General features: G+C 36.9%; 1 protein-coding gene across 8 annotated transcripts in view; it reads right to left on the reverse strand.

Moving 5' to 3' along the window:
- Window positions 1-12077, reverse strand: part of FANCD2 (FA complementation group D2) — a 57951-nt gene that overhangs the window by 44830 nt on the left and 1044 nt on the right. For all 8 annotated transcript variants that reach the window (XR_011994557.1, XR_011994558.1, XM_072722154.1 and 5 more), the window contains exons 2-11: window positions 11046-11143; window positions 9616-9756; window positions 8990-9057; window positions 8733-8836; window positions 7864-7924; window positions 6684-6736; window positions 3763-3841; window positions 2447-2571; window positions 1070-1157; window positions 443-547 (exon numbers count right to left, since the gene is read on the reverse strand). Coding sequence is in view for 6 of the 8 variants with exons in the window: in XM_072722154.1 (XP_072578255.1) it covers window positions 443-547; window positions 1070-1157; window positions 2447-2571; window positions 3763-3841; window positions 6684-6736; window positions 7864-7924; window positions 8733-8836; window positions 8990-9057; window positions 9616-9756; window positions 11046-11109 (888 nt within the window). In the remaining 2 variants the exon portion in view is untranslated. The remainder of the gene's footprint in view (window positions 1-442; window positions 548-1069; window positions 1158-2446; window positions 2572-3762; window positions 3842-6683; window positions 6737-7863; window positions 7925-8732; window positions 8837-8989; window positions 9058-9615; window positions 9757-11045; window positions 11144-12077) is intronic.

Genomic DNA, 12077 nt, shown 5'->3' on the forward strand with positions numbered 1-12077 from the left:
CTCAAACTCACAACTCTGAGATCAGGAGTCACATGCTCTACTGACTGAGCTAGCCAAGTGCCCCTAGACAAGGCATTTTAAAAAGGAGAGTTGATGAAAATATCTAACGCAAGGATAGTACATCAAGCCCTTCAAAATTCCAGAATTCCTTGAAGTTTTACACTGAAATAGCAAATATAACGTATAGTAGCTTATATAACAATAAATCTGGCTAGTTCCATTCTATCCCCTGAATACTATTTGGATTAATCACCGTTATCAACTAGTTTGGGCACAGAGAAGAGAAATTAGAAACCATAAATTTAAATAATGTATCTTCATATGTATCTTCATCTAGGTAAGTCTCTTTTCCATTACTGATTTTCACAAGGGCACCACTGCTACATTCTGCATTCCTAAGGATCTAGCACCTTACTAGTGTTGTTGAGAAATAAAACAGTACCTCAAGTGCATCTGTGGCTGTTACAGAATGAAGAATGAACTTGATTATCACAGGTAAATCATCCAATTTGACAGATAACAGCTTACTCATCACCAATTGGCGGACCTAAACATAAAAAGCACAAAAACCTTAAATATTTTTATGTTAATACCTCAACCCCGTTAGGTAAATTAGAAAACTTACTTCTCTCAGTTTTCTCACTTGTAATTTAGGAAGAAAAACACTTTGTTATATTTTTATTTTATTCCAAATTACAAGTTTTCAATGGTTAATGCCACAGTTTAAAAACAGGTGATAAATGTAAAAGTGCTATCATCTTACAATTTAGAGCCTGAATTTTCCACTGGCTGGAGGAAGACATGTAAAATTGTTATTCCTATGAAGAGCAGTGTGTAAATATTATGCAAGATAGAGATATCCACTAAAACTTACTGCCTTGAAACAGAGCAGCGAATCCATCATACTATGGCATATGAAGTTCATCAAAAAGGGAAAAAGAGATGAAATGACATTCAATATTGTTTCAAAATTAAACTTTTATATGCAACTGCTTCAAAGCAATGGCTGACACTGGATCTGGGAGGTAAGAAAGCTAGCTCTGTTTCTGGAGAGGAGAGTCCTTCCTACCTGAGTCAGGAGCTTCGGGTCAAGTCGGAGGCTGGAAAGGACATCCAGGATAGGGACAGTGAGTAGAGTATTCTCCATTAAAAGCTCACTGTGAATGATGGAAAAAGAGAAAAGCTGTGCAACTTTTAATAGAGCTGGGCAGATTATTACTTGGAAAATCACTCAGAGTACAGGAAGAAAGGACATACTCAGTTCCCACTGAATTTTTTTATAGTATATTTCATTCAAAATTGTTTTAATTAAAAAAAAAAAATACATGCTCAGGGCGCCTGGGTGGCTCACTTGGCATCTGGGTGGCATCTGATTTGGGCTCTGGGTCATGATCCCAGGGTCCTGGGATGGAGCCCAGTGGCAGGCTCCCCGCTCAGCAGGAAGTCAGCTTCTCCCTTTCCCTTTACCCCTCCCCCAGCTGCTGACTCTCTCAAATAAATAAAATCTTTTTAAAAAATACATGTTCATTATAGAAAAATCAAACAACAGAGTAGAAAGAAGAAGCCCTTCCTCACCATCTCCACTACCCAGAGTAACCAATACTGAGTTGGGCACATATCCTTCCTGAGAAAAGGAAAAAGAAAACCTACAACAATTACAATGAACTATGAGAAGTATGACAGATGTACATGAAGGGCATTACAGGAGCACAGAGTAAAGTGATGGTTTCGAAGAAAAGGCTATGCAAAAGTACAAGCTGGAATTAAGCAGGCAAAGTAGATGGTACAGTACTGCAGGTACAGTGCTATACCCAGAGGGAGCATCCTGCCCAAAAGCACAAAAGCAAGAAATCATCGGACATTTTTAGAGGTATCTTTGCAGACAACTAAAGAAAAGGAAGTACTACAAACTGAATTTTTAAAACTACTTTGAAGATAAGCAAGAAATTGCATTAAAACAAAAATCCCATTAAGGAGGGATACCGTTCTCTCTTCTTTAATTACTGTCTTACCAATTACTATTTTTCACATTAATGATAGTAAGCAATGTTTTTAGCAATGGGTCTGATGGGTACATCGGAATGAATCACTTAGGGACCAAAGAATGTAGAGGACTGATAAGCTCTACAAATGATTTATATATGCAGTCACAACCGAGGACTCCCTGGGGGGAAGAAATGCTAACGAAACAACTGGATTACATTTAGGTGTCCAAAGACCAAATTTATATGCCTAATCCTAACCCAGACTTCATATTCATGTCTAGTATACTGTGTAAAAAAAGTAGATGGGTCTACTCAAAAATATGCTTATTACAAAAACAAATCAAATCCCACACCTAGTCATGGAAGATAGATACTATCCTCTTTTATAATAAATAGGAATACATTACCGCTACCATTTTCATTCTGCAGTGTTAAGGCCCCCAGAGTGGGAGCTTACCCACCTGAGTTCCTTCCCTACATCAGCATGCTGGGAATCCCCTAGGATCTCTGGTAGGCTGGTGACAAAGTCATGCTGCAGGTACAGTGGAGCAATACTGATCAGCTGCATGATCTTGGTGGTGAGATCCTATAGTGGAGGAGACCATTAGAATTGTTGCACATTACCCAGAGAAAAACATCCTCCTCACAAAACATAGACCTGGAATTATTTTATGTACAATATGCATTCAGACTCAAAGCTTAAATGAACCAGAAATTGTCACACATGGGATGGTAAACAGAAAACAAGTACAGTGAATGGCATATTATCTAATGAGTCTGTTATATACTTTACTTCATTTAATCTTCACAACTCTATGGAGTCTGTGCGACAGTTTTTTGTTTTTTTTTTTAAAGTAGACTCCACACTCAACATGGGGCTTAAACTCACAACCCTGAGATCAAGAGTCACATGCTCCACTGACAGCTTAGCAACCAGACAATTCCCATCTTTAACGCATATGAGGATATGCGTTGTCCAAGGATACACAGTAAGTACAATACAATAAATAAATAATACAAAACTCCAGTCCACAGGAGATTCCAAAACTCATGTTCTTCCTAATAAAGATTAAGCCTTGGAATGCCTGACAAAAATTTAAAAAATAATTTAAAGAACTCTGAAGAGAAATACGCCTTACACAGTAGCTCAAAATTGATTCAATTTTACCAAAATGCTTAATAACAAATCACATAATTCCAAAAACTTCCTAAAACTTTTCTCATATGTAATCAAATTAAGCATTTGCAGCATGGTAGTTTGGTCTGGAATCTCAATGCTCTTGAGAAATGAAACATAGTCATCTCTGTACTTTGGAAAGCTACTTAATTTCTTTCCAAATATTTATTTAATAGATATCTAGTCATAATTAGAAAAACTTTTTTTTTTGAGAAATTTAAAAGGTGAAATATCCATGATTCTCAAATTATGAAACAAAAAAAGCTAATAAATAGAAAAATGTGAATTTTCAGTTTAGAAAAGAAAAAAAAACCCTATAAATTCCAGAAGTTTGGTTAAGTTTATATAGAAAACAGATTCTAAATCCAAGACACAGGGCAGCCCCGGTGGCCCAGAGGTTTGGTGCCATCTTCAGCCCAGGGTGTGGTCCTGGAGACCCGGGATCGAGTCCCACATCGGGCTCCCTGCATGGAGCCTGCTTCTCCCTCGGCCTGTGTTTCTGCCTCTCTTTCTCTGTGTCTTTCATGAATAAATAAATAAAATCTTAAAAATAAATTTTAAAAAATAAATCCAAGAGACAGAACAAGTTCCAAAGCCTACCTTGCCATCCACAATTCTGTCAAGCCATTTCAGCTGACTGATAATCAGTCTAGGTATATTAAGTCCATCACTGTTCACACTGAAATGTTAGGATAAGAAGACAGAAACTTAGCCTTTCTGACTTACACAACAGCATTAAAAGTGTACAAACCCTTTCAGACATTCAATTAACACTTACTGAACATTTACACATTGCAAGCTGCATTAGACACACAGATGATACAAGAAAACCATGATACATGTGTTAAGATGGAAGAAGACACTAAATTGTTAAAAGTGGCTGCATCTGGGGAGGGTTTAGAAAGGTTAAGATCTGCAGAGTATTTCTTAATAACAATGCAAACAAAAGACAATAAACTTGAACAAACTGAATGAGAATATTTTTAAAAGGTAGAAAACTAATTACATCAATGTGATAAGTACTGAAAAAAATCAAGCATATAGTACTTTGGAAATATAAAAGGTCAAATTAGACTATGTTCTTGAAAATACTGAAAACCATGTATAAATGAAGAAATGCTGGGGGTACCTGAGTGGCTCAATCAGCTGAACATCCAACTCTTGATTTCAGCTATCATGATCTCATAGGTCTTTTTTTTTTTTAAGATTTATTTATTTATTCATGAGAGACACAGAGATAGAGAGGCAGAGACATAGGCAGAGGGAGAAGCAGGCTCTCCACAGGGAACCTGATGTAGGAACACATCCCAGATCCCAGCATCACGCCCTGAGCCACCAGGTGTCCCAATGATCCCATAGGTCTTGAGGTCAAGCCCTGCATGTGGCTTCATGCTCAGAGGGGAGTCTGCTTGAATATGCTCTCCCTCTGCCCCTCCTCCCACTCAAGTGCATGCTTGCACACACACATGGGTGTGCACTCTCTCTCAAATAAATAAATCTTAAGAAAAAAATACTGTTATTATTTCCCCCAAATGACAGCATCTGCCTTCCTCCCAACCTCCTATGTCTAAAGTTTTAGACCACCTCCAATTTCTTTTCTTGAAAGCATTCTGTCTCTGTCCAATTTAACTGCTGAAAAAGACATAAAGCATCTATGCAAGCCATCCAGGAAAAGCACAAATTTGTAAAGCTCTATCTTTAAATGTATTATTACCATATATAAGACCTAGAAAAAAAAAACACATATTAAAAATGAGAAAGTAAAAATGACCTATAATTCTGTCATCCAGAGGTCCATTATTAATATGCATATGTATCTTTATGTATGGTGTGTGTGTATATATATATATTTTTTAAAGATTTTATTTATTTGAGAGAGAGAGAGAAAACACATGCATAGGAGGGAGGGGGAATGGGAAGAAGAGGAAGAGAGAAAATCCCAAGCAGACTCCAAACTGAGCATGGAGCCCGATGCAGTGCTCAATCTCACGACCCTGAGATCATGATCCAAGCCGAAATCAAGTGTCAGATGCTTAACTGACCGAGCCACCCAGGTGCCCTTGTATTTCTTTTTTAAATAAAATACTGGGCTAAACTACAAATACTAATTTGTAACCCGATCTTTGATTTTTTTCCAATTAATGAGAGGTATTAAAAAGTCCTCTGTATAATTTTTAATGTCCACATAATATTCTATTGCAGGGATATACCTCATTTACTTAACCAATCCCCTAGAGTTAAACATCTCCATTATTATTTTTTGTTAAATAGTAATTGTATTTATTACTGTTTTCATTTGGTTATTACCTTAGGATATATTAAAGACATGGTTGAACACTAAAGAGTATACAAACTCTAAGGTTTTGATAGACATGACTTACTGCCCTTCAGAATAACTTGAACCAATTGATTAGCAATGTATAAGCATGCCTGTTCATTACACTCAATAAGGGAGATCCTTTGAGAATATAAAAAAAAAGTATGTATTGTTTTAAATTTGTATATTTGATTATTAATGAAGATGAACATTGAGAAAAAAATGTTTCATGCTCTTATATTTCTTAATGTGTGTGTGTGAAATAATTTATATTTAGATTTATAGCCAGCTGGACTCAGTTTAGATGATCCCAGTTTTGTTGGCAACATCCAAAGCATCATAGTTAGGAGACAGTCGAACATATGCTTTCTTCTCTCCATCAGGCCTGATCAAGGTGTTGACCTTGGCCACATCAATGTCATAGAGCTTCTTCACAGCCTGTTTGATCTGGTGCTTATTGGCCTTGACGTCCAAAATGAACACAAGTGTGTTGTTGTCTTCTTTTTTCTTCATGGCTAACTCAGTAGTCAGGAGGAATCTGATGATCAAGCTTGTTTCTCCTGGGAACGCTGAGGATATCTGGGCTGCCTTCGGAGACGCAGGGTCTTGGGTTGTCCGAACGTAAGTGACTACGCGACGTGCGGATCTTTTATTTTGTAACTGTGCATGCCTTTCAACACTGCTTTTTTAGCTTTCAAAGCCTTTGCTTTGGCTTTGGAAGGGGCAGGGGCTTCCTTCTTCGCCTTCAGTGCCATGTTCGTGAATGAGATGCTCTCTTGTATTTGTGAATTGTCTATTCATGACCTCTACTGTTCTATTAGGTTATTCATTTTTTCCAACTTCATTATTTTTTAAAGCAAATTAAAAAAAAAAAAAAGATAGTACACGTACACTATAAAATTGAAAAGGTAAAGAACAGTATTCATAGAACATCTGATTCCAGGCAATTGACTCCTCTCCTTGGAGACAACCACTATTACCAGTTTGTTGTGTACCCTTCTAAGAACATGCAGTCATATAAATAGATGAAATTTCAAAAAAAAAAAAAAAAGACACCCCAGTAAAATTTTAGTAGTCATTTATGAATCTGGTGTCATGATCAATATGACTTTCAGAGAAAACAGTGATGCTTCAGAGTAATCTTTTCAGACAGAAATTTAACTGCACAAAGGTAATGTAAGCATTCCAGAATAATTCCACTTACTTTTCAAAAAGAAATTCTGGCAACTTTTCAAATAAGGTTTTGATAATGACAGGCTAAAAAAAAAGACATAAGGAGTTAGGAGATGGTCTTTAAATACACAACAGAAATACATAATTAATCACAATTTGCTCCAACAAGAGCTCTTCGAGGAAAAGCCCTGCTATAATTGAAATCCTCTTATTTTAAGAATGGCCACTTGAATGCTGCCTATATTTTGAACATAAGCTGAGACTTGTCAATGATGTGTCTTCTAAAATATTACAAAATGATTATGAAGGCAGTATGAAAATAATCAGATCAAAAATATTATTATAACAACTGTTAACCCATGAAATGCAGACTTAAAAGATTATCAAATAGTTTGCAAGAGAAGATTTCTCTCCAGAAGAATAAGAGGGCTCTTAAATGTAAGCTAACTAAATTATATTGAAGATTTCCAAAGAAAAAGATGGGATAAGGATATGGGAAGAATAATAATGGGAGAGAGAAAAAGAGACAACAGGGTAAGACAAGACCTTCCATTGTATGTTTTTGGATTTGTTTTTTTTTTGTTTGTTTGTTTGTTTTTGTTTTTTATGATAGTCACACAGAGAGAGAGAGAGGCAGAAGGAGAAGCAGGCTCCATGCAGGGAGTCCGACGTGGGATTCGATCCCGGGTCTCCAGGATCACGCCCTGGGCCAAAGGCAGGCGCCAAACCGCTGCGCCACCCAGGGATCCCTCCAAAAACCCATTGTATGTTTTTATAATTTGAAACATTTAAAACATGTCAGATCATTGTCTATTCAATACATTAAAAGAAAGGAGGAAAAGGGCAAAATAAAAGTTAAAAAAAAGTTAACCGGCAAATAACAACCCAAACAGGAGATGACATAGATGTGAATATGGCAGAGATATATAAGGTACTCAGAGCACAAGGAAGGAAGCCTTACAAATCAGGAATCAGAGGCTGAGGGAATAAATGAAATTTGAAAAAAAATGTATTGGGCTATAATTAGCTCAGTCCAAAGCCACAGATATTGCCCTACCAGATGGAGGTCAGGATTCCGGCTGTGGTTAACTACTGCAAACCCAAACTCTCCTGTGAACTCTACTCAACTCTGTGTTCTAGGCATTTAGACTTGGACATATACCACAAATCACATCCATCAAATATTTGCAGAAAAAGTGGCACAGTCTCACCTGTAATATGTCAATTCCCAGAAGCAATTTAATGAGGCTCTTAGAGTAAGATGTGCTCATGCTGAAAAAAAAAATTTTTGTTTTCTATTTTGTTTTCATTTTAATGTTATCTTTTTTTCATAAAATTGGCTAAATATACATATTTTTTTTAAAGATTTTTATTTATTGATGAGAGACACAGAGAGAGGCAGAAACATAGGCAAAGGGAGAAGCAGGCTTCCTTAGGGGAACCTGATGCAGGATTCAATTCTAGTACCTCGGGACCCTGAGCCAAAGGCAGACACTCAATCACTGAGCTACCCAGGTACCCCTAAATATACAATATTTAGAGAAACTATCCTGTTATATCAAAAATATAGAACATGAAAAGAAGGCTCTTTTTTTTTTAAGATTTTATTTATTTATCTACCTATTTATTTCAGAGAGAGAGTGAGCATGAGCAGGGGGAGAGACAGAAGGGGAGGGAGAGGGAATCTGAAACAGATCCTGAGCTGAACAGAGTCTTGAGGCAGGGCTCGATCTCACAACTGTGAAATCATGACCCGAGTGGAAAACAGGAGTTGGATGTTCAACTGACTGAGCCACCCAGGCACCTCGAGAAGATGATTCTTAAACAAAGAGAAGTAGAAAGTTAAAATTCTATCAACAGAGACATATGTCTAGAGACATACTCTAGAAAACACTCTGATTCTTAGTCTTATAACTATAAATTAATAATTTAAAGATAAGGTTAAAACCGAGGAAAATACAGTTATAAAAAGTGAAATTCAAAAAAAGCATTTTCCTCCCACCACCATCTCCCAATCATTAGTATAACAGACTAAACTTTAGGCTTCATGACTTCAAGACTCCATGTTTCCACTCCACACCTGGCTTCCTCATCCTGCAGGCGTTCACAGGACAAAAGGCAGTTCCTGAAACTGTCTTGGTCCTCAATGTAAGACTCCAGGCCACTAACAAATTCTTCTATTATCTTAATGACATTGAAAAAACAAAGGGTAAGATTTTTACTTTAATATTTGCTAAAAATCATTCTAGCCCATTCAATTTTATGCCAGCGTCTTTATATTCCCAATTCCAGAGTACTGCTGGCAAAAGCAAAAAAGTACCAAGAAGAAACACATACTTTGGGATAAGAAGGATGTTTCCTCAGAGTCTGAAAGAGCTTCTTTTGGAAAACAATTTGATCCACAGCTAAGAGGAAGAAAACAGTTGGTCACCAGAGTCTTTAATATCTCCTACCATGGTTTTACTTACCTAAAGATGTAAGTTTCCTATCTTATGAAACCAATAAAGATATTTTCAACCTAATTTCAGAGCCAACTTTTCTAAACCCATGGTAAAACAGATTTAGCTTTGACAAAGGATAGCTACTAAGTGTTCTAAAAAAGATACAGAATAATGGAGTAATCTATGCCCTAAAAGCAGCTTTAAATGGCTTTATAAATTTTCTTCTGAAGTTACTGACACAAGTCTAATTATTCTCTTGAGTATTAATTTATTTTTCCACAAGAAAACACAAATACTGTCATGACATTTTTAATAAAAAAAATTAGAATTACTTTAACATGCATTAATCAGAACCAAAGACTATAAAAAATATTCTTTAAAAAGCAGTATCATTGTCATTTTTGTCTCAAGATTGACAGCGCTCCCATTTTTAATCCTCACTGCCTCTCTATTTCAGAAATCCGTAATTCAGTTCTGAGCCCTGCACTAAACCCAGAGAAAAGATTTAAATTAATATATTACTTAGTTGATTCTGACTCTCTCCTGTTTTAAGAATAACTCCTGATGTTTTAAGAAGCTTTACAAAAACACTATCGTTTTCTTCAACTTCATCGTGAACATGAGATTTCTTTGTCTTCTTGGAAAGCGGTTGCTTCCTGGCTTCTGAAAACAGACAAAATTTTCAAGAATGTGAAAAATAGTAAAGACCAAAAATGTAAACCCTAGAATAACCTTAAAGGGAAAATTGATGGGTTCTTTAAGAATTATATTGGAACTGATGTTGTAGTAAAAATCTCTAACAATGGTCAGCAATAGTGGCTTACAAACAAACAAACCAACAAACGGAATTACTTTTGCCTATTGCATTTTCATATGAGAATTCAAAATGTGCCACTTTTAACAAAAATAACCATGGAAATGTTTTCCATCCAAATTCTAAAGCAGTCAGGGTGTCTCAAGCTGTTGTCTGCAAACCACTGCACTGAATCATTCAGAAGCTTATTAAAAGCACATTCTTAGATCACATCCCATAGTTATCAATGAAAATCTTGGGGATGGGGCCTGGGCATCTGAATTTTTAAAAAGTTCTCCAGGTAATAATCTTGATGCACATCAAAATGTGAGAACCAATGATCTTGATGTAGGAAAAAAAGAATCAGACAGGTTTTCCTGCATCATGCCTTTGAGCACACATCCCAGATTGGTTTTATCCCAAGGTTTTCAATGCCAAAGAATAAAACATAATAAACAAAAACAAACAGGTACTTGAAATTAAGTAGGATTATTTCCTTTTCTCCCTTAATGATATAACACATTAGAACTCCCTTAACAGAGTAGATGAGTATAATAAATGAAAAAAGACTATCAATCTGTTTTCATCAGAACTCTTAGTGCCTCTGTCAACTACATTCTCATATGGAGCATCTACACTGTTTCTTCACCCTTGGTGTGCTTGCTTTGATATAATGCCTTTCACTATCATACCTTTATCTGTACTATAATTTTAAGATTTTATTTTTAAAAAATCTCTACACCCAACGTAGGGTTCAAACTCACAACCCTGAGATCAAGAGTCACACGCTCCATTGACTGAGCCAGCCAGGCAACCCCATACTATTAATTATTTTTAAGGGAAAAAAGGAGACCATATATATATATTTTTTTAAAGGATAGAGACTATGTTGTACCTTCTGTCTCAGCACCTACATGATATAAGTGGGTAAGCTTTATAATACTAATTCCTCTTATGGACATGGAGACTGAAGCTCTGAGACTGTGAGCATGCCCAAAGTCATACATAGAATGAGAAGCAGAAACTCAACCCCAAATCTCCTGATACTAGATTCTGTGTGCTCTACCATTAAGCTTTGATGACTCCCAGCACTTGAAAGAAGGTACTTTATCTATCTGCGTGTTACCAGAAATAAAACAACAAACGACTAGATACTTACTGGAGGCATCTTCTGTCAGACTCTCTTTATCCTCTGACTTTGACAACCTTCTCTTGGAAACCATTTTGACCAGAAGCCTTCTGCAATTAAATCACTTTCTAGAGCAAAATCAGAAAATAGAAGTTACCCCCTAGAAGCTAGATAAATTCTGAAAAATTAAAGCCATCACTCAAAGAAAACTACTCTATTCAACACCAAAGTGGTTCTAGTTCTTACACTATCGCTATCTTATCTAACTCCACATGCTGAGAGAATTTCAACTCCTGTATCTGGTCAATACTTCCTTTCAGAACTTGGGTACCTAGTTGCCTCTTTAGCCAGGCCATTTTACTCTCGCTGAAGGATAAAACCCAGTTCTCTTTCTGACACTCCAGATCCTTCATCATCTAGCTCCAACCTACCTCTACTTTAACTCATTAATCCAGTATTATATGTTGGAGACTGCACTAGGTGCTGGAGTTACAACTGTGAACCAGACATGATCCCTGCCCTCAGGGAGTTTATAGTAGAGTAGCAAAGAGTCTTGGGGTAGTTATTTAACCACAGTTATATAAGTGCTCTCCTATAAGAGAGAAGCACAGGGTGCCATGAGGGCTTATAAGGAAATTTAGCCTAGTTGGGGGGTAGGAGAGATAAAGGAAAGCAGGGACAATTTCCCAGGGATAATCTCTTTGAGAAAATGATTTCAAAGCAAGGACTTGGAAGGCTGAAACAGGAGTTAGCCTGTAGAAGATGTAGGAGAAGAGTAGTCCCAGCAGAGAAAAAACTCAACACTGAGCCAGTAAGGAGCCTGTAGAGTTAGAAACTGCAGAGGTAGGGGATGGCGGGAACCACAATAAGGGCCACCTAGTCGCTCTGGTTAACTGGAACATTCCTGGTCTCAGGGCTTTTGCATAAGGTTGATTTCACCTGAAATGCTCTTATCTGCCTGGAAACTACTCCACATCCTTAAAGACACAGTCAAATGTCATCTTCCTTGAAAAACGTTCCTCCTATCCCCAGGGGCGTCTGCCACTCCAGGCCCGGGTTCCA

The sequence above is a fragment of the Vulpes vulpes genome, chromosome 9 (assembly GCF_048418805.1).
Source record: "Vulpes vulpes isolate BD-2025 chromosome 9, VulVul3, whole genome shotgun sequence".
NCBI classification, from domain to species: Eukaryota; Metazoa; Chordata; class Mammalia; order Carnivora; family Canidae; genus Vulpes; species Vulpes vulpes.